Source organism: Aspergillus brunneoviolaceus (genome assembly GCF_003184695.1).
Source record: "Aspergillus brunneoviolaceus CBS 621.78 unplaced genomic scaffold BO95scaffold_74, whole genome shotgun sequence".
NCBI lineage: Eukaryota > Fungi > Ascomycota > Eurotiomycetes > Eurotiales > Aspergillaceae > Aspergillus > Aspergillus brunneoviolaceus.
In genome coordinates this window covers 1-20689 of record NW_020290804.1, presented here as the reverse complement: position 1 = coordinate 20689, position 20689 = coordinate 1, and the positions used below count along the sequence as shown (strand labels likewise).

General features: G+C 56.5%; 9 protein-coding genes across 9 annotated transcripts; 5 read left to right on the top strand and 4 right to left on the bottom strand.

The window, feature by feature from the left end:
- Positions 1 to 418: 418 nt before the first annotated feature.
- Positions 419 to 3117, top strand: BO95DRAFT_517657 (glycoside hydrolase family 95 protein; the record flags this gene model as incomplete). The annotated part of the gene is made up of 3 exons (XM_025591913.1): positions 419 to 906; positions 998 to 1230; positions 1291 to 3117. 3 exons carry the CDS (start codon positions 419 to 421, stop codon positions 2979 to 2981), a joined length of 2412 nt encoding a protein of 803 aa, XP_025438262.1. The 3' UTR covers positions 2982 to 3117.
- Positions 3118 to 3206: 89 nt separating this feature from the next.
- Positions 3207 to 5377, bottom strand: BO95DRAFT_421928 (FAD/NAD(P)-binding domain-containing protein). Its single transcript, XM_025584581.1, has 6 exons — positions 4865 to 5377; positions 4646 to 4803; positions 4119 to 4580; positions 3948 to 4071; positions 3586 to 3897; positions 3207 to 3532 (listed from the first exon to the last, which is right to left on the bottom strand). The coding sequence occupies exons 1-6, from the start codon at positions 5050 to 5052 to the stop codon at positions 3256 to 3258; spliced, it is 1521 nt and encodes a 506-aa protein (XP_025438261.1). The 5' UTR covers positions 5053 to 5377; the 3' UTR covers positions 3207 to 3255.
- On the top strand, positions 5091 to 8068 carry BO95DRAFT_256100 (fungal specific transcription factor domain-containing protein). Its single transcript, XM_025581479.1, has 4 exons — positions 5091 to 5441; positions 5494 to 6150; positions 6201 to 7853; positions 7916 to 8068. Exons 2-3 carry the CDS (start codon positions 5498 to 5500, stop codon positions 7642 to 7644), a joined length of 2097 nt encoding a protein of 698 aa, XP_025438260.1. The 5' UTR covers positions 5091 to 5441; positions 5494 to 5497; the 3' UTR covers positions 7645 to 7853; positions 7916 to 8068.
- Positions 8052 to 10044, bottom strand: BO95DRAFT_456307 (flavin-containing monooxygenase; the record flags this gene model as incomplete). Its single annotated transcript, XM_025588391.1, has 8 exons — positions 8052 to 8162; positions 8196 to 8269; positions 8323 to 8529; positions 8600 to 9100; positions 9152 to 9232; positions 9283 to 9719; positions 9790 to 9906; positions 9974 to 10044. 8 exons carry the CDS (start codon positions 10042 to 10044, stop codon positions 8052 to 8054), a joined length of 1599 nt encoding a protein of 532 aa, XP_025438259.1.
- Positions 10045 to 12187: 2143 nt separating this feature from the next.
- BO95DRAFT_256019 (uncharacterized protein) lies at positions 12188 to 13061 on the bottom strand. The gene has a single exon (XM_025581478.1). The coding sequence runs from the start codon at positions 12902 to 12904 to the stop codon at positions 12443 to 12445; it is 462 nt and encodes a 153-aa protein (XP_025438258.1). The 5' UTR covers positions 12905 to 13061; the 3' UTR covers positions 12188 to 12442.
- On the top strand, positions 13005 to 15027 carry BO95DRAFT_467487 (MIP/aquaporin family protein; the record flags this gene model as incomplete). Its single annotated transcript, XM_025589296.1, has 2 exons — positions 13005 to 13064; positions 13135 to 15027. 2 exons carry the CDS (start codon positions 13005 to 13007, stop codon positions 15025 to 15027), a joined length of 1953 nt encoding a protein of 650 aa, XP_025438257.1.
- A 717-nt stretch (positions 15028 to 15744) lies between these two features.
- BO95DRAFT_397532 (tellurite-resistance/dicarboxylate transporter family protein) lies at positions 15745 to 17336 on the top strand. Its single transcript, XM_025583776.1, has one exon. It carries the CDS (start codon positions 15956 to 15958, stop codon positions 17108 to 17110), a length of 1155 nt encoding a protein of 384 aa, XP_025438256.1. The 5' UTR covers positions 15745 to 15955; the 3' UTR covers positions 17111 to 17336.
- A 1302-nt stretch (positions 17337 to 18638) lies between these two features.
- BO95DRAFT_467485 (uncharacterized protein) lies at positions 18639 to 19204 on the top strand (the record flags this gene model as incomplete). The annotated part of the gene is made up of 2 exons (XM_025589295.1): positions 18639 to 18776; positions 18836 to 19204. 2 exons carry the CDS (start codon positions 18639 to 18641, stop codon positions 19202 to 19204), a joined length of 507 nt encoding a protein of 168 aa, XP_025438255.1.
- Positions 19205 to 19820: 616 nt separating this feature from the next.
- Positions 19821 to 20658, bottom strand: BO95DRAFT_372308 (SEC14 family lipid-binding protein; the record flags this gene model as incomplete). Its single annotated transcript, XM_025582995.1, has 2 exons — positions 19821 to 20174; positions 20305 to 20658. Coding segments are annotated over 2 exons (708 nt in total), but the record flags the coding sequence as incomplete, so codon positions are not given.
- Positions 20659 to 20689: the final 31 nt, after the last annotated feature.

Sequence of the window (20689 nt, the reverse complement as noted above, 5' to 3'; positions counted from 1 at the left end):
TGGGGATGTGGGGTACCTTAGTACCTTAGTTGGCGACCCCAGATCCAAGGCCTCTTCACTAACACGTGACATCTGTCACAACCCTCCAATGTCAAATGTGAGTTTACTCCAAGTACGACCCAGCCAGCCTGACATCATTGTTGATCTTGTATCCTACAAGAAACAATAAGGTGGTCGGAAACCCCGCGGATAAATTGGACCCCTCTTGCACTAGCATGCAGCCAGCAGCCTGAAGTCCTCTGATTAGTGGGATAGACACTCTCCGCCGCAGCCCTAGTCGCGTAGGTGCAGACCAGAGCTTGCATGATCATCATCCGTAGCTCGCCTTGTATTCTCCACCTGCTTAAATAGCAGCACTCATCACCCAACACCCGCGCAATGACCCAATCCCAATGGTATCACGTCTACAGCTCTCACCATGCACCCCCTCAAACTCCTGCTCCCCCTTACCCCCCTCCTCCCTTCCACCCACGCAACCCCGCACTTCAACCCATCCACAGTATCATGGCACACCACCCCCGCCACAAACTTCACCACCACCCTCCCCATCGGCAACGGCCGCCTCGGAGCCGCCGTTTGGGGCGGCCCCACCCTCGAGAACATCACCCTGAACGAGGACAGCCTCTGGAACGGCTCGTTCGTCGACCGCGCCAACCCCGCGGCATACGGGGCGTTGGCGCCCGTGCGCCGAATGCTGGCCGATGGCGAGATCACCGCCGCCGGCCAGCGCACGCTGCGCGATATGGCGGCCATCCCGGCGTTGCCGCAGTCGTATAGTGCGTTGGGGGCGCTGCAGTTGGATTTTGGACTGGAAGGAGCAGTGGAGGTGGGCAATTATACGAGGGCGTTAGATCTGCGGACGGGGGTTGTCGAGGTTGGGTTTGAGGTTTTGGGGGTGCGGTATAGGTGAGTCTGTTTCTGCTCCTGGTTTGGGATATTGGGTGTGGGGTGTGGGGATGGGGTATGGATATGGCAGTGGCAGGGCTGACGGGCGTAGGCGCGAGTATGTGGTTAGTTATCCGGATGATGTTCTTGCGGTGAGGCTTTCGAGTAGTCGGGTTGGCGCGTTGAATGTCAGTTGTTCGTTGGAACGCGCGGTGTTTGTGGTCGAGAGGAGTGCGAGTGTGGATGGTGAGGGGGTGGGGAGGTTGGTTTTGAAGGCGAACTCGCTGGAGGAGGAGAGGGGGCCGATTCGGGTTGCGTCTGAGGCGAGGATCGTGGCGTCTGGAGGTGAGGATACTTGCTATATGGGGCTGGGTTGTTGGTGCAAATTGCTGATGCAGATTGTAGGGCGGATTGAGGCCAACGGGACCTCGATTGTCGTGCAGGGCGCTACGACGGTGGATATCTTCTTCGACGCGGAGACCTCCTACCGCTACCCCTCGGCGAGTCAGCGCGAGGCGGTACTCGAGCGGAAACTGCAGAATGCGGTCAACCGAGGATTTGACACTGTCAAGCACAATGCTGTCTCCGACTACGTCGCACTCTCCACGCGAGTGGACTTGGATCTCGGGTCCTCCGGCGCCAGTGGCCATCTGCCCACGGATACTCGATTGCTGAACTATCAGCACAGTCCCGACAGCGATCCGGAACTGGTGACGCTCATGTTCCACTTCGGCCGACACTGTCTGATCGCCTCGTCGCGCCGCAGCGCCAACGCCCCATCGCCCGGCCTCCCCGCCAACCTCCAGGGCCTGTGGAATCAAGACTACGACCCCGCGTGGGGCGGCCGCTTCACCCTCGACATCAACCTCGAGATGAACTACTGGCCCGCCCAGGTAACCAACCTAGCCGAGACCTTCACCCCTTTCCTCGACCTGATGGACATCATCCTCCCTCGTGGCCAGGCGGTGGCGCGCAGCATGTACCATTGCGACAACGGCGGGTACGTGCTGCACCACAACACCGACCTCTGGGGGGACGCCGCCCCCGTCGACAACGGGACCACCTGGACCATGTGGCCCATGGGCGGCGCCTGGCTGTCCGCCAACCTGATGGACCACTACCGCTTCACCCAGGACACGGCCCTGCTGCGGGATCGCATCTGGCCTTTACTCCGCAGCGCCGCCCAGTTCTACGAATGCTACCTCTTCCCCTTCGAGGGCTACCTGAGCACAGGACCCTCCATCTCCCCGGAAGCAGCCTTCCTCGTGCCCGACAACATGTCTCTCGCCGGCAGCGCCGAGGGCATCGACATCGCCCCGACAATGGACAACTCCCTGCTGTACGAGCTGTTCCACGCCGTCCTCGAAACCTGCACCATCCTCCACCTTTCGTCCATCGAATGCACCCGCGCCAACCAGACCCTCGCGCGCATCAAACCCCCACAGATCTCCCCCGCCCGCCGCATCATGGAATGGCGGCTCGATTACACCGAACAAGACCCCGGCCACCGCCACATGAGCCCGATCGTCGGCCTCTACCCGCTCGCCCAGCTCACGCCCCTTGTCAACAAAACCCTCGCAGCGGCCGCCAAGGCCTTCCTGGACTGGCGCATTGACAGCGGCAGCGGGAGTACCGGGTGGTCCCGGACGTGGACGATGAACCTCTACGCCCGGCTGTTCGACGGCGAGGCCGTCTGGAACCATACCCAGATCTATCTGCAGACGTTTGCCAGCCCTAATCTGTGGAATACGGATTCCGGGCCCGATACCGTGTTCCAGATTGATGGGAATTTCGCGTTCACGGCGGGTATCGCCGAGATGTTGGTGCAGAGTCATGCGGGCGTCGTGCATTTGTTGCCCGCATTGCCGGGGAAGGTGGCGACCGGGTCGGTGAGCGGGCTGGTGGCTAGAGGGGGGTTTGTGGTGGATGTGGAGTGGGAGGAGGGGGGGTTGAAGGAGGCCAGGATTGTTTCGAGGGCTGGAGGGTCTTTGAGGGTTAGAGTGCAAGATGGGAAGGGGCTTAGGGTTAATGGGGTGGTTTACACGGGGGTGGTGGAGACTGTTGTTGGGGGTGTATATGTTGTTACCTCTGTGTAGGTGGAATGGGAATGGCAGATTTGGAGTGGGAGATGCATGCTTGGGAATGGAGATGCATCTGAGACTATGTACCTCTTACAAGCTTCTTTATAAGCTTTACTGTTCGGCTGGTGGCAGAGAGAGGAATTATTCACCCAAATGAAGGTATACAAGTATAGCCACACCACAACCAAATGCAATTCATGGAAACGAACATTAGTGTCGAGAATGTACATGTGGTCATCGACCTAATATATGTGCAACATACAGCTCATTATCAATTCAAGCGACACAATCACAACCGACTGGACTTCTGCCAGGCCCGCTCATCAGGTGCATCCTCCGCTGCTGTTGCAGGCAATTCAGGCCCCGGCAGCCCCAGGGTCCGCGCGACCTCTCGCGCCGCCCAGAAGCCCGTCACAAACGCCAGGGCCAGCCCCCCCGCATACCCGCGGTTACTGAAACCTCCCGCATCGACACCAGCGATCAACAAGCCGGGGATCGCTGTTCTATCCGCGCTGAGAGCACGGCCCCGCGTGTCGATCTGGACGCCCCCATATGTGAATGTAATCCTATAGACCATTAGTTTCAGTTCCATTATCATATGTTCGTTGACGGTGCTTACGAAGGCTGCACCTCCATCGCATAGAAAGGACCCTCGCCGTCAGTCAGCGGGCGGGGAGCCGCGCCCGCCGTGCCGGTGGGTGCATCCAGCGATACCTCCCGCTTTCCCAGTCGGATGCGACTGTCGTAATTCTCGAGTGTCCGTCTAGCTTGAATACCGTCCACGCCCCATTCTTCTAGTTTCGAGACCAAGTCCGCGACGGATGTAGCACTGGTGACATTGCACCCGTGATCACGGGCCTTCTGCAGGCGATCGATGTCTCCTGCGTTCGGGAACAGGGCGGAGACACAGTGCTGGAGTCGTGTTTGCTCGCTGCGGGAGTCAGTTGAGTTGGATTATCCAAGACGAAGGGGCGAACTCACTTGAAGAGGAGGAACCCCCGTCTCCCCTCTTGCTTGGCAAGGTATTGATTGACAATCTCGTCCCCGATGCTTTCGTCGACAAATCTGCGTCCGCCCTGGTTGATAAGGAGACAGTACTTGCTCTCTGGTCATGTCAGCGCCGATCTCTGGTAGTGATGCCGTGGAACGTACGATACTGCGCCAGCGCCAGGAACTCCTTCGGGTCCACATCCTCAGCCCGCAACGGCGCAGCCAGGAGATGGCCGTAGTAGGTGCCCATTCCCGGGCTTGTGCCTGCACCTGCCGCTGACGCCAGGACAAGTCCATCGCCCACGGACCCTTTGTTTGATCGCACGAAGATGTTGTCTCCCTCGGGACCCAGATGCGTAGACGTCAGTTGTGCAGAGCCCTGGAATCCACCCGTCGCCAAAACAACCATCTTCGCTGTTACTTTGCAGTGTTGTGTATCCTCGTCCCGCGGGCCACTTGTGCGAATGATCGCTCCGACAAGGCGGGACCCCGCCACGCCGGGGTGCTCTTGCAGGAGCTGCACCACGGAGGTGTTGGTCAGGATCCTGGACTGAGTGTGGCTGTCGCGGATGCGCTGTTGGTGGTATCGGTGGAGATGCGGGATGTTGATCGGGAACCCGATGCCTACAGTCGGCAGAATTGTTAGGGTTTTGTTTTGAATGCTGGAGGGAGGCAAAAGAAGGCCTGACCGATCGTCATGATTCCGTCGAACCGTTGCGACGTCGGAACCCCGTTCACACGCATCCACTGCACTGCGCGAAGATAGTCCGCGAGCCATGCTTTTTGTAAAGCAGGATCGCCTTCGGGAACCCAGGCGCGCAGGCTCTCGTAGCTGCGTGGTCCCCAGCTGGGATTTGGCTGTTAGTGGTCACGAGCGGAAGACTTCTGACAAGGGTGGATGCGCTCACAACATGCCGGCGGAGTAGTTGGAGGATCCCCCGACGGTGGCCTGCTTCTCGACCACCAGCACTCGAGCACCGGCGGAGGCGGCGAAGGCAGCGCAGGCTAGCCCGGACATTCCTGCTCCGCATACTAGTACGTCCACTTCGACTGAGCTCATGGTGCTGTGAGGCGTATGCATCTTGCTATAAAGCATAAAGAGAGACTCGTGGGGGGAAATCGAGGTGAGGATGGTTGTAAAGTGAAGTTATAAATGCCTCTCCAGCTTGCATTGTATAGAAGCCTCCGGCCACTAAAACAAAGGACCGGTCCCGTGCCCGCCCGGCCACTGACTTGGGAATATCGCCGGCAGTCTTCCCTCTTCCCCACATCTTCCCCTCATCGTCATCAACCGGCGCCACCAGACATTGATTTACTTTGCTTCGGCTGTTAATTCTAATATCTGGTCTATGCGCGTCGTCGTACAAGCATTTCACCTGGTTCTCGAACAGAATGGCGCCCACCAACGCCGGCGAAAGTTCAACCGTCCGGCGCTCTACCCGGCTCGTGGCGCCATCGGCGTGCGAGGCATGCAGGAAACTTAAGGTCGGTCTCATCAATTCAACACATGACCACTTGATCCTAACGGGATAATGAGTCAGATGCGGTGCACTCGGACCAATACTCTCGACAACTCATCGTGCGATCGCTGCGTGCGCAACCATCGCCCCTGCCGGATTCCTCCAGCGCGGCCTCTGGGACGCAGACCCGGGGCGGTGGGCCGCTTTCAAGGCATCGAGAAAGCATACCGCAAAATCCAGGCAGAACTCAAGAAGGGACCGGCCTCGATGCCTAAGGCTGCCACGCCAAACAACACCCAGTTATCGAGCCCCAGCGTATGCGAGCCGGATGGTGGGCCCATTTCGGCCAGTCCCTTGAATGACTCCTCCCAGATTCCCTCGGAGGGTGTCCCGGATGGCCCCTCCCAACCCATCAGCAATCCCCTTGCGTTGCTTGCGGACGCATCTGAAGCTGTGCACGCGAATGCCTCTCAAGCATCAAAGGACAATACCCACGAAGGAAGAGGGGGGGATCTACTATCTCGTCCCGGATGTTTCTCGTTGGGTCTTCAGCTCAGTCGAGAGAGTCTGGAAATTGGTCTAGACGCGCTCTTTGCTACCTCATTCAAGCCTAGGCGAAGCTCAGACTACTTCAAACCGCCCGATCCCAGCGCTTTTCGGGATGTTGGACCTGATCTTGATCCAGTTGATCTAGGATTGGTGACCGTGGAAGAAGCCCACTTTCTCTTTCCGATGTCGGTATCGTGTAGCGCTTCAACTGCGATAGGAGGCTGACACGACATAGTTACTTTGCTCGACTGCACCCTGTCAACGGCATCTTGGATCCCTTACTGCACACCCCGGAATACGTCCGGTCGCGGTCCGCTCTCCTCTTCACCTGGATCCTGGCTCTTACCGCGCAGTTCGCAAGCACTCAGTCCTCATTAGCAAAGCGACTGCAATTACACGGGGAGAAGCTTTCCCGACACGTGCACACCTGTGGATTGAAATCGGTCGAGATCGTCCAGGGGTATTACATTTCCTTACTGTCCGCGACCCCAGCGAAAACGTTAGCCGAGGAGAGAACTTGGCTCTACACCATGTATGCATTTGGGACCGCCGCTGAACTTGGGTTAGATCAGCACTCGAGGTCGCGCGGAGGGGTCTTGGTGACATCCGATGAAGAACAAGCTCCCCATGATGTTGAGGTTCACCTTGAAAAGCAAGACCTACGATTCCCATCGGCTGTTGGCAATGAAGATCACACTGAGAGCACAAATTGCCAACGGCTTACCAGAAATCGAGAACGCACTTGGTTTCGGATACTACTCTGGGAGCGAGCAAACAGCGCTGCGCGTGGCCGCATCAACCCTATTCCTGACACGAAGCTCATCGCGGGCATTGACACCTGGTGGAAACATCCGGCAGCTGATGCAGCCGATAAGCATACGTGTGCTTTTATCCTGCTGCGCCGGCATTTGGCTTCAATTCATGCCGAATTGCAAGCGCAGGCTGCCGCTCCGCCGGACGATCCGCACTGGATGAAAAGACTCGTCGATGAGAGGCTTGAGGGGTGGTGTGATGAGTGGCTTCCCGTTCCATACAATGTCCCCGAACAGTCCGAGCAACTTGCCTCGATATTCCTCTATTATGTGTACTTGCACAATCGACTTTGGATTCTGTCATTTGCTCTTCAAGCGTCGGAGAGCCGTAACGGCAATAGACACATCGAGGCCATCCGACAGGACTGCCTTCAAGCGGCGGTTCATACCTGCGAGGTTGCAGTCCGCGACCTGCAAATGGTCGGCGAGCCTTTGTATTGCATGCTCGCACCCACTTGGGCGATGATCTCCTACGCTGCAGTCCTAGCATTGAAGCTTTTTCCTCAGGTGCATGGTACCCAACCGGGAGGGGATATCGAGCTGCTCGCTCTTTTATCGCAGGTCTCCTTGCAGCTGGAGCGCGCCGGGACCACGCCGCCCCATCGCTTTGGTATCGCGGCTTTACTGGGAGAGCACCTCCTGGGAATTCTGCGGACTAAGGCTGCATCGGCGAAGGGTGCTCAGCACAGGGCGGTAGAACTTTCCCTGCCAAGCTCGGGCAATCTGGCTATCTATAATGCGCAAGAATCAGTCTCCGACCCCTGGTTCACAGACGCCTCAGCAGCGATGAGCTACGACTTGACTGGTGATAGTTTCGGTGATTTGTTTCGGGAGATATTTGGTCCAGGCTTTGCCGATTCGTTCTAATCGCATCCCTGGCGATGAGCGGGTAACACCGAAACACCTGGGAAAAAGCCTGTTCAGACACATGTGCAGATGATAAAGGTCCGAATCAAGGCACAATGGATACCTCACGCATCCACCGCATTTATAGAGTGCCACATCCTGCTACAATCATGCTCTGACGGATCTATCTCGTGGTTGGCTGCAATTAAGTTTGATTGAGCAGGTTTCAAGTGCGTATTTAAGTTTTCGAACCCTGTATACTTACTAGCACTTCAACTAACAGATTATATAGGATGAGCAGGTTGACTAGTACCTGTCGGGCCTCGAAATCACGGTGGTTGGCAAGGTTTTCGCGCGTGATATATTGATTCCAATTCAAGAGTTATGTGTACGATGAGCAAGATCGACACAAACCTCGGCTGAGAAAATCAATTCCTTACCTGTTGCCCCTCAGGTGTCAGCACCCAAGGGATGAACTCGGGTGCAAAGCCATCTTCTGTCACCCCATTCCCAAAGCTCGCATACTTCTGTGTCGGATTCTCGAAACGGAGGTCAAAATCCTCCTAACGAACGATTTCTGTGGCGGCATAGTAATGGTGGTTTGTTCCCGGCCATGGAACCACTACTCGCCCTTCTTTGTTCTTGTCTACTGATGCATTAACAACGGAGACCTCCTTCGAAGAAAAGAGCTATACCTACACCATGAGCTGCATGGATCAGACCACGACATGTGAGGCATGCGGGACTGAGCCCAGCGGACAGATTGGTGCTGCGCTTCGGGCTTGACACTAACTGATCGGAGACAGTCAGTCTGCAGTCGCGTCAGGATCCGGATGATGTAGTCGGACGTCCGTTTGATGCCTGGGATGACAGAGCCGTTCACAGGGCAATGAGGTGGATGGAAAGCTGCAGTGCTTGCGAATCAGCCAAGGATTGACCCTTTGCAGGAATTCGGAAAATATGAGGCCAAACGAACCAAAGAGATTGGGAAATCCAGCCACCATGCTTGCCATGTAGCTCTCACAGTCGCCTTGTGGACCCCAGCAATCATTCAAGCTAATTCCATCTCGTCCGATAACTGGGAAGCGGGAGGCGTAGGGCTCAAAGCCCGTGACGCAAACGACAAGATCGCAATCGTACTCCTCTCCTGAGCACGTCCGCACGCCAGTCTCAGTCAGGCTAGCGACATGATCCTGAACTAGATGCACATGCGGCTGCTGCATGGCCTCGATGTACGAATCGCCGATGGTCCACCGCCGACACGCTGGGGCAAAGTCTGGCTGGAGCATTCTTCGGAGGCTCGGATCCTGGATTTTGTGATCGTAGTAAGACTCCACCCGTGCTCGCATTTCGTGATGTGCTGGGGTATTCTTCCACAGCACACGGAAAGCGGATGCGATCTGCCGCTCGAGCTGGGTGCGATACTTGTGATACAAGTCGGGGTTATTCGTAAACTCAAGCTTCTCTTCCTCCGTGACTGGAATGATTGTTGAGACGGGTTTCGTTCTGTGAAGGAGTCCTTACATACACCTTTTATTCTCGTCGAAAAGCCCAGGACCAGCCCACGTTTGGCTTCGACAGAAGTTGATCAGCTCTGCAGCGTCTGCGCCTTTCGATCAGCGATCGCATAGCAAGGTTCAAACTAAGGGAAGGACTTACCATACTGCAGGGCACCGACGCATTGCATTCCACTGGAGCCGTTTCCCAGAACAGCAACTCGTTTTCCCGACACTACTAGGCCCTTTGGCCAACACGCTGTATGGCAAATATCGCCGCGAAATCCAGCCCTCCCGTGAAAGTCTGGGAGTTTGTAATTATTCAGCCGTCCAACAGCATAGACTAAGACATCCGCCTCGACGACGGTCTCTTCCTGGGTAGTCTCATGCTTGAACGTGGTGATCCAGGACGAGGTTCTCTCATCCCATGTCGCAGACACGCATCGTTGTTGAAGCCGAATGTACTTCGCCAGCCCATGGTCGGCAATCACCGAGTCTAAATAGGCGCATATCTCAGGCGCGGAGGCATATAGCGTGGACCAGCGGGGATTTGGCGCCCAACTATAATGATACCCATGGGATGGAACATCGCAGGCGCACCTAATAACAGTTACTGTGGTGTTATGACTGCTGTAATAGGCAAGATATTCGCATGGCAGGCGGATCGTACCCTGGGTACCGATTCTCGAACCAGGTGCCCCCGGCGCCTTCGTTCTTGTCATAGATCTTCAGATCTATGTTTCTCATTCGTGAGGTGAGATCGTGCGCTATTTCGATTCCGGATATTCTGTTTCAAGACATGGAGTCAACGGTTGATCTGAAATGCGAGATACCCAGGAAAGGATAGAACCTACCCGGCGCCAATAACAACTACTCTCAATCGACGGGGCATAAAAGCCGTTGGACTTGCAGTCCCATGTGTCATTTCCCAAAGAGTCGTATGGTATCTGGTTTCTAGCAGGTTCGTAATTGCTAATATGTTGTTGAGTTGAGATAGAATGAACCATCTCTGGCAATGCAGTTCTCTAAGCTCGAACGATCCATAGATTATGCGATGAACTCAAATTCGACTTGAATCATAGTGGATGATTTCATGAGTCTTCCTTGTCTCCACGAGGCCATTTTTGGTCGGACGTCAACAACAGAAACGGCTGCAAGCTTAAAGTAAGTGCGAAGATAAACTCTATTACTTCATCACCTGTATTTATTCACATCTGTTCCCTGCTAAAAGTCAACGAAGCTCAGCGCCTTGATCATACTCAACTTTAGTTCTACCATGCAACAGAAGACTTGCCGATTCTCGGGCTGAAGCGAGGCGGGTAGCAGTCTTCTTCCACCTGCCAGAGGTTCTTCTGCCCCGCTTGCTTCAATGCTGTTCGATATAGGGCGGAAAGCGTAAGAGGTTGTTGCTGTTACTCCAACACGACGGGGCCTGGATCCTGCCTTCTCCTGCATACGGCCAGTTTCTCGGTGACAGCGGCCTTTCAGCATGCTTCGATTCCTGGATCCAGACAATATCTCTTCATCCAGATTCGCAGATCACTTGGTCAGAGCCCCACAATTATTTGTACCTCATCGAGAACGACCGCGACTGTCGTCAAGATGCCTTGACAACCCACTGGTGCGCGCCTTCAATGGTGGATATTCGAGCAATCACGATGCCAGAGCGATAATATCCTGACTAATGGTCTATCCAACAGTGCTGTCGATCTTCGCTTGCTATGTATCATTCGCATACTACATCCGAAGTGACGTAAGAGTGGATGTGGTTTTGTCCTTGGCAGGTTGATGGCTCAGATGCCTGGATGATGTGAATGAACTCGGACATACAAAAGGCCTGGATATACCTCCGGACTTTTGCCCTCCGTCTAGCTTGAATATCCAGTTCCCTGCACGGGGTGCCATCCTACATAAGCACTACTGTCCCTGCATGGTCTGGGTGATTTACTACGGCTATGCGATCGCATCCCATCGCTCGTTCTGTTCCTCCAGTGGTGCGGATGCTGAGCAGCAAAGCGGCTTGCCTCTGATATTACGAGTCGTGCGAATCGCTGTTCTGCTCTCTGATTCACCGCGGGCTGCGACTAATTTCACGAAGGATGTTTTTCTACTCAAATGTGCGGTAGAAGCAGCCCCATGCTTGAAGCTGATAAGGTGAAGGGGGTTGCCGAGGGAGGGGAGGGAGGCGTATCTTGCGCGACACTAAATTCCGATCCCACGACGATGTCCCTCGTCTAGGATGGGGAAAGCAGTCGATCATTGCCCTAATTCAGAAGTTATTATCTCCCTTTCATTCGTCTGAGTGGATGCAATCCCTGGCAAATCCGCGATGCAGAAGAAAAGCATGGGCGGAACCCGGATCACCTGCCTATACAAGCCCTGACTTCACCCGCCTGGATCCCCCTTTTATGGCTCTTATACTTTCTCTATCTCATTTCCTTCATATCGAGCTGATAGCTGGTTGGCACGATGTTCCGACCGGCGGATCCAGCGCTCATCGTGATTTCTGAATCAGAGCCAGTCACAGCAGGTCTGTTTTTGGATCATCGGGTGCTCCGACTCAACTGACGGAACAAGGAGCGAAGTCCGACGAGTTGGATCGAGGAAGCACTGGTCAGTTGAGATATTGACCGCAATCGTGCCCCTGGTTGTGATAGCGGAAGCACGAATGAAGTTTTTCTTGACCCATCTCCCCCACTCTTGAAGAAATTTACAGTGGAACGCGATCAACCCACGAACGGCGATCCGCATGCTAAGCACTACTGACAGAAAAGCTTTGCGAGGGAGCAACACCGACCGGAACATCAATGGCATTCATGCCATGGTTGATGGAAAGAGGTTTTGGGATATGTCTGGTGGCAAATGGAGAGATAGCATACAAAAGCAATGCAAGAGACGACAACGACCGGGAAATTTGTGCAGATAAATGCATAAACGGAAGCGGACCGGCATAAGTTGATTGATGCCTGCGATCTGAGCTCGGATTTACCCCCAGTGGAAGAAGCTGCATAAGCGAAGTGTCTAGCAGTGATTAGGAGCGAGCTTAGCGTGTTCTACGAGTGGATTCCCTGAAGGCGAAGGAGAACCAAGCATTTGTTTTCCGACGCCACCCACGCACACGCATCCACCCACTGCCATTCACCACTCACCACTCACCCTTCGTCACAATCACTTGGGAAAAAACAGCTTTGGTGAACATAGACCTGGTAATGTTCCTGAATATCGTGCCTCTGAACAGAAATCAGTATCCATCCATGGATTGACAGACAACGGCTTGTTCATCCATTGACAAAAAGAGTCGGATAACACGGATCCTGGATCCCTCAGAATTTGCACATCCAATAACAGACCCGCGATCGGATGTTGATTGGAACCACTCCGACGTCATTGGAGACACACCGATGGAGTTGAGATTCAGGGCACAAGCCATTCACAGCCCATGCACTGGTTCTCGGTGCACTGCACTCCTCAGGAACTCCCGAGATTCTGTTTTCCGAGGGGCCGCCGAAGAATCCCTCCGACCCACTGGACAATGGGACACTTACGCCAGCACAGGCCCTAAACTCCTCTCCGCCTCGACGATCTCTCGCATCCCATCTCCCAATCCCAGTCCATCCTCCCATCTGCTCCATCCACCCACCAAACATGGCGTCATGGAACAATGGCTTGCGACCGGTGGATATCATGTTTAGGCAGGCCCTCCCCTTCACCGCGGGTCTGCTGGAGGCTTTGTTGTTGCTTAACCTTTCTTCCCCCCCCCTTTTTTTTTGCCACTCTTCTCCCATCTCAGTAAACCATCAACAAACCCGTTAATTCTTTATCAGTTGCAGGGAGAGCTGGAATTCCTCCCGCTTGACGTGAATCATATTCAGAAGTTTGGCCAACATGAGCGACGCAGACGCCGGACGCGACGCTGAACGCGACTCCGGACGTCCCCGGGCCAGGGTAAGTGCCTCCGAACAACTCGCTGTCCACAGAAAGTGAAGCTGAACTTGGACTTTCTGCGCAACGATAGTCCGACGTGGATCGAGTCCGCGAAGAAGCGACCGGGGCATCCTCGCCCCCTATCTCGCCAGCCGGCCGCGGTCGCCGTGGCACCATGGACTCCGATTTCTTGTCTCCAACCCGTCGCGCCTCCGGTCGTGACGGCGAGCTGGGATCTGGCGTGCGTCGTCGCAGCTCGGCCGCCTCTCGCCGGAGCGGACGCAGCGGTGGCATCCCCAGTCTGGCTCCGCGGACGACACTAGCCCAGCGGACGCAGGGCAAGTTCACCGTGGCCGGGCCGGACGACACGCCGCAGCTGCGCCTGGCGCACGAGCCCTTTGTGCAGCCGGGCTACGGTGACCTGAATCCAGCCTACGAGCAACCCGTGAATGCGCGACCAGTCTGGGGTCTGGCTAAACCCTTGCCTCGCGTGGTGCGGTCGGGCATGGTACCCACCAAGGAGGAACTGCTTGAAGCCCGCCAGAACGCCCAGTTGCCGGCGGAGAACTCCCAAAAGTATGGATTGGAAGTCGACCCAAACGACCTGGAGCAGGGCCAGATCGAAAAGACCACTGACCCGCGCCTGATGGCAGCCCAGGTCGAAGACGCGCGTCTGCAGCGCGAGGCCAACTTCATGAACAAACTCCTGTCGGGCGACACCACCTCCATCCGCGGCTCCCGCATGTCTCGCACCTCGTCCACCCGTCGTCGTCGGTCCTCCGCCGTAGGGTGGGAGGAGCAGCTGTCGACGGTGGCCGAGGGCGAGACGCCAGCCACCAGCATTCACGGGGGCGACGACGAGGAGACCGAGGGTCCCTCAGCAACGGCCCCGCCGCACCGCGGGAGCAACGACCATCGCCCGAGCGATGTTCCCCTGCAGCCAGTCCCGGAGGAGCCGGAATGGCACGGCGACGACGACACAGCCGGGGGCTCTCCGAATCTCGAGGAGGAGCTGAAGGAAGGGCTGGACGACCTGTCAGCCCTGGAGGACCCAGCCCTGCCGGAGGATCTTCACCCGCTCGTGCAGGAGCTGGTCGAGGACGAGGTTCACAACAACCACACGACCTGGTCGGTGATCCGGACGCACCACCGCGAGGCGCTGGCGGAGGCACTGGGCGTTTTCGTGCAGCTGTTCGTCGGCTTCTGTGCTGACCTGGCTGTCACCTGCGCTGACGCGGGCAACCCCAACACGACGGACTGGGCCTGGGGCTTTGCGACCATGATGGCCATCTACGTGTCCGGTGGTATCTCCGGTGCGCACTTCAACCCGGCCATCACCATCATGCTGTGGTTCTACCGTGGTTTCCCCAAACGCCTGATGCCCGAGTACTTCGCCGCGCAGTTTTTGGCGGCCTTCATTGCAGCGCTCTGCGCCTACGGTCTCTACTACGAGTCGATCCACGAGTACCTGGCCTCGAACGCCACCTCGGGCGTCGTCAACAGCTTCGTCACGAACCAGCGATACAGCTGGATCGGCGGGGCGACAGCCTTCTTCAACGAGTTCTTGGGCACTACGATCCTGGTCATCGTCGTGCTCGCGCTGGGAGACGACCAGAACGCGCCGCCGGGTGCCGGTATGAACTCGCTGATCGTGGGTCTGATGATCATGAACCTGAGTGTGGCGTTCGCCTACCAGACGGGGGCGGCCTTCAACCCGAGCCGTGACTTCGGGCCCCGACTCGCGCTGCTGGCCCTGGGCTACGGCAGCGACCTGTTCACCAACGCGTACTGGTTCTACGGGCCCTGGGTGGGGGCGATTGGCGGGGCGATGATGGGCGGCTTCCTGTACGACTTCTTCATCTTCACGGGTGGCGAGTCGCCGGTCAACTACCCATGGGAGCGGACCGAGCGGGCGATGCGCAAGAGCAAGATGAAGTGGAAGCGGCGGTTGCATCTGTCCAAGGAGGAGACGGAGAAGAGCTAAGCTCTGTTGAGCATCTGTGGCTTATATCTATAGACGAGCTGTGGGATGTTGTAGATATTGTATAGTGTTGTGTGGACGCGTTTGTTTGTTTGTTTGTGGGTGCACCAGCACCATGGTCGGTTGTTCATTTAGCCTGATTACATCTTAGATTGAATCTTGATGCGCCAGACCCTGAGGATCGTGGCTTAGTGGGTCTGTTATAGCATTATTCCGTGTGTTATGCTTCAGCTTAATCCCGGTCTAAGAGCCTTGCTTTTTCGAACACACTTTCCTCCGTCCGGGTGTAATCCGCCACCAAACTGTAATTCAAGATATAGTACTCCGTACCAAGACTGTACCAAGAATCCGCTGGGTCAAGCAATCCCATAGTGCGGTTGCATACTTGCTTCCCGCCGACATCCATGATTTAAGCGTGGCAACCCTAAGTTGGATGATTCCCACCCTACCATTTCCACCACATGGACATATTTAGCAACAAACGGAGCCACCTCGTGGCAGTCTGTTCCCCGAACCAGCACTGCAGCTTAACGGACCTGCTAACGGTTTCAGTTTGCGCAGGAAAGAAAAACCGGGTTCCAAGTTGGCCGCGCCGCAGAAATCGGACGATGAAGTCACGGGACCCACTTCGACCCTGAGGCCGACCGTGACGTCACGCTTTTATCTCTCTATCAACCGTTCAACACCTTTCTTCCACCATCCTTCATCATGACGCTTTTTCAACGGCGGCCAGCAAGATTGTGGTGCTTGGCGTCGGCTCGGTTCTCCCGGCGAGGAGGAAGAGGAGGGAAGGCGAGATGCACGACTTCAGCCTGATCAACATCGTCTCCGGGTAAATTCTCTCCTACACCACCAACCAACCACCAACCACCACCGCCATCAACGGCAATCATATACCCGAATCGCAACAACAACAACAATACCAAGTTCAATGGAAACCGACGAGCCGCATCTCTCCCCGCTGCGGCGGTTCACCTCAGCCGTGCGCTGGAGCTGGTACGCGATCTCGCTAAGCTGGGGCGGGATTGCGGTGCTGCTGCACCAGACCCCGCACCAATTCACGGGGCTCATCACCATCGGCACGATCGTCTTCATCGCCAACCTGGTCATCTACGCCCTGATCACGGGGTCCTTCATCTTCGAGGCGCTCAGCCCCAGCCCGAGGCCCGGCAAGGCCGCCGCCGCCGCGTCGGGGCCCCCGGACTTCCGCACGCGCTGGCTGCACATCCAGCAGCTGACGGACCTGTACTTCATCCCGATCTCGCTGCTGGCCTTCGCCGCGATCCTGTTCGGGGTCTCCTACTACGGCACGCCGCACTGCGGCCGGTGGCTGATCCTGACGCTGCACGCGCTGTTCTGGGTGTACACGGCCGTCTCCCTGGTCCTCTGTGTGGTGCTGTCGTGGGTCATCCCGCACACGCACACCACCCCCGAGAAGCACTACCCGATCGTGCAGATCCTGCCCTTCTTCCCGCCGATGCTCAGCGGCACGATGGCGGGCATCCTCGCGCCCCACCAGCCCGCCAACCTGGCCCGGCCCATGCTCGTCGGCGGCACCACGATGCAGGGCCTCGGCATCCTGATGTTCTTCGTCGTGCTCGCGCAGACGGCGCACACCCTCACGCGCAGCGGCCTGCCGGAGGGGAAATTCCGGCCCGAGATGTTCATCGCGGTGGGCCCGCCGTGCTTCACCATCATCGCGTGGTACGGCATGGCCTCCGCGGCGCTCGAGAAGCTGCCGGACTATTACCTCAGCAAGGCGAGCAGCGTACACACGGCCGATGTGCTGTATATCCTGGCGGTCGCGGCGGGCGTCAGTCTGTGGGTGCTGGCGTTCGTGCAGTTCTGGCTCGCCGTGCTGAGTATGGTCGACGCGATGGTCCGCGGGCTGATCGCGTACGAGCTGAACTGGTGGTGTATGGTCTTCCCCTTGACGGGGTTCGTCCTGTGTACGTGCAATCTGGGCCAGGCGTTGAATTCCCCGGCCATTCTGTGGGTGGGCTCCGCCATGACCATCGGGCAGGTCGCGCTGTGGTTGGTGATTTGTGGGTGTCAGATTGTGGTTTGGGTGCGACGCGGGTGGTAGTTTGGTTTCTTTCCTGGCTCGGGAGATAGAGTTGTTGTGGTTGGGTGTATAAAATTTGGTTTCTCTGGGTTTAGCGAGGTTTGATATATCTGCATTTCGCTTTCGCATTAGATTGAGCTAGAGGGGTGGTTAATGCCATTCGTGCTAGATGTGCATAGCATATAGTGCAGGCATAATTGGGTGAAAATATCACGGAGCACGGAGGAGCGGCAGGTGTGTAGCTGGCTGAACCTGAGGCTGACATATTGAACTCTCTCCGGTGCTCACCGGATCGTCCATCCCCGGAGTGTTGAGTTCAGGCGGCTGGTTTTGACTTGGGGCGGAAGATCCAAGATAAGATCATGGCCTAGAAGGTAGATAAATTGCCTCCGCCGAGATCTGGGAAGCGCCAGCATTGGCTGGAACCGTAGCGACTTTGAATCAGGGTCGATGGAATGATGTCGACAGGCCGCAAAACAAATGCTACGGACATTTAGGAGATTCTCAGGAGGGGAAATGATTCGTTTCAAGTTTCTGGAATCAGTTCACAGAGTCTGCTTTGTATGTCGGATTAGTTAGCTGTAAGTGTAAGCATCATGGTAATCAATCAAATGACGTATGTCTTCTGCATAAGTACCAAAGGATCTCGATGAGCGTGCCTGCAAGAATATATTCGAACATAGATACATGTTGAAGATAATGTTCGGCGGACCAGCTGGGCTGCTCGCTCGGCCAACAGTCACATTGGCTTGATATGCTATCTTCAGTAATCCGTTCAATCGGTTCTAAGGAATGGATCCTCTTTAATTATGGTTACTTTTTCACGGGTTCAGGGAGTATCCAGTAGGCATACACCAAGCCTCTGAGCCCATGCTGAGTGGGCCACACAGACGAGTACATATAACCCCGTCTTGATTCCAATCCCCCCACCCCGCCTGCGCACTTTCTCCCCCGCTCGACGGGGTAAGCAGTCTGCCGTCTGCCTCTGGAGGCTAACCGCGAATCGGATCCTCAGGGACAGACAATAAATATTACTACCTAGCACTCAGCTGCCCCCTCATCTGAGGGGGGCTTATCGAGAATGCGGCTCAGCGCCTCGCTTGCTACGGAGCACAGACAGCCACGAGCTCCCTCCTGCCTATTCTTCTGTCACGGACTGGACAGGACGCGTGTGACAGTCGACGCTAATGCGGCCGTGCATACGCCCCATGCGCACCGAGTGCCCAAGGAGCTAGGATCTGACTCGCTTGCTTGTGGCTCACGAACATACCCCCGTCCGTCGTCCAATGCAGACCGTGTTAACCCCTGGCCCGCCTTTTTCTCGCTTACACGACAAGGTAGTGCAGTGCAAGAGTCGTCTCGTGCACAATCACTCTCTAGCCTTAAGCTGGTTAGGGTATTTAAGCCGCTACCCCGCCGGCGTGGCTGGGGATCGAAAGTTCGTGCACGGTGAATGTATCGATCGCAGCTCTGTAGCATTCATACTTCTTACGGATTGCTGGTTTTCGAGTCGCCATTGGAGATCGTCTCTCCCCGAACCGAGTAAAGAATGTGTTTACCCGGTATCTGCGACCCCTTCGACCTCGAAGACTGCTGCGGCGGCTCCGGCACGGCCGCGCCCCCGGCCAGACAGCGACCGGTCCAGCAGTTCCAGTCTTCAACCCGCCAGCAGCGAGCGGGAGTGCCGGTAAGACGAACACACTCGTTATGTACCTTCGACTGACGCTACGGAATTACCGTCGTCAGGCCGCCGCCGCCGCCGCCGCCGCCCGCGCACCAAGGCCCACGCAAGGCCAAGGCCAAGGCCAACAGATGCAGTATGCCGCGGAACCCCAGAGCGTCCGATTCCTGTGGCAGGCCCGGGGCTATCTGTGCGGGCCCAGGGGGGGCAGGGATACATTGCCCACCGTCAACGTGAGCAAGACGCCGCGCGGGGCGATCGTCTTGGCCGGTGTCCCCAGGGGATTACCCAGCATTCAACCCTATGAGCAGGGCCAATTGGTGAGCGGGTATCTTAGGAACGTCACCAACAGCTATTCGTTCTCCAATGCGAAATACTACCGCACCAAGCAGGGTCTGGTGATCTTGCAGGGGGCGCAGTTCCGGGCATTGTAGCCGGGATTGCCAAGTTGATGTCATGGAGGGCTTTGTCGGTGAAAAGTGGAGATAGGTGCTGAAATCGAGGTTTGGCTGCTGCCGCAATGCTTGGCCCTGCTGCAGATGGGTTGACTTGGCACTGTATATCTGTTACGTAGTATCGTGGGAGTGTTGTTTGAGTGTGTAGATCTCAAAACCTGAATTATGTCTGCAATATATACCAGACCATAGTACTACGAGGTCCTCAGTTCCAAAGCCTTCATGTTATCCTACCATATATAATAAGGTCAGTTTCTGTAGTATAGTTGTAATCAACATTGAAGACTTATTTCTTTGCGTTGTTGAGTTCGGTGCAGTAATAAAGAAGATTCATTGGCCTCCTACGGTGCCCAGGTGCCTTCACAAGCCAAGTGTAAGCTGGTAGTCATCTCTCTGACTCCTTACCTTCCAGCTACCCATACTACTCCCTCTATGAACGATACCTAAAGCTATTCTGCCAATAGACGCGCAAACTGTAATTAATTCGCCATAGCTCACCCTCTTCCTATAGGTCTACTTCGACGTTCTCAAGACACCCACCAAACACCCCAAGCCTACTCAATCCACACCAACGACCGCTTCACTCCCTCCCCAGCTACAAGACCGCAACCACCTCCTCCCTCAGCCCCGACGCAGTCGACCCCGTCGCCACGAGCACGCGCCTGCCCTCGCCATCCTCCCTCCACTTCAACGGCCCCTCCGGCAGCACCACCGCCCTCTCCTTCCCCAGAACCTCCAGCAACCCCGCATCCAAATCCGCCCGCATCCCATGCACCACCTCGAACCCCCCGCCAAACTGCCGCGGAATACTCTCGTGCTCCACCAGCCCCGCCAACGCAGGGAGCACCTGGCCCTCCGTCAGGATCACCAGCTTAGCGGCGGTGACGGGATCGACGAATTTCTTCATCACGCCCCAGATCGTGCTGAAGTAGCTGGGGGCGTTGCACACCTATGCCCGGTTAGCGTCGCCACGAGAGCCCTAAGTAATCCCACCCGCTGCCGCATACATGCCGCATACATGCCACAACAAGCGTAGGACCTCTACCCCGCAACCGGAACCAAGGGGAAAGAAAACCTACAAAAATCGTCTCAATCGTCTCCGGGTAACACGTCGCGAGGATCCAACTGATCTCCCTCGCGAAATCCCGCAGCGTCCACGCCTGCTTGAGGCTGAGCGCCGTCGCGTCGACGAGGTAGATGCTTTTGGTCACGGGCGTGGCGGCGGCGGCGCCGCACAGCGGGAGGATGAAGCGCGTGAGCGTGTCGAAGAAGGCGCAGGCGCGCTGCGCCATGTCCGGGGCGTTCTGGTCGGTCGGCGAGCGCGTGCGGCGCCAGTGAGCCACGGCGTCGGCGTGGAGGTGCGCCACGTCGAGGAAGAGGATGGGGAGGGAGGTGCGCGTGCGTCGGCCGGTCCAGTGCGGGTACTTTTTGCGTCTTGTTAGTGTGGTTTTGGGGGGGAGGGGG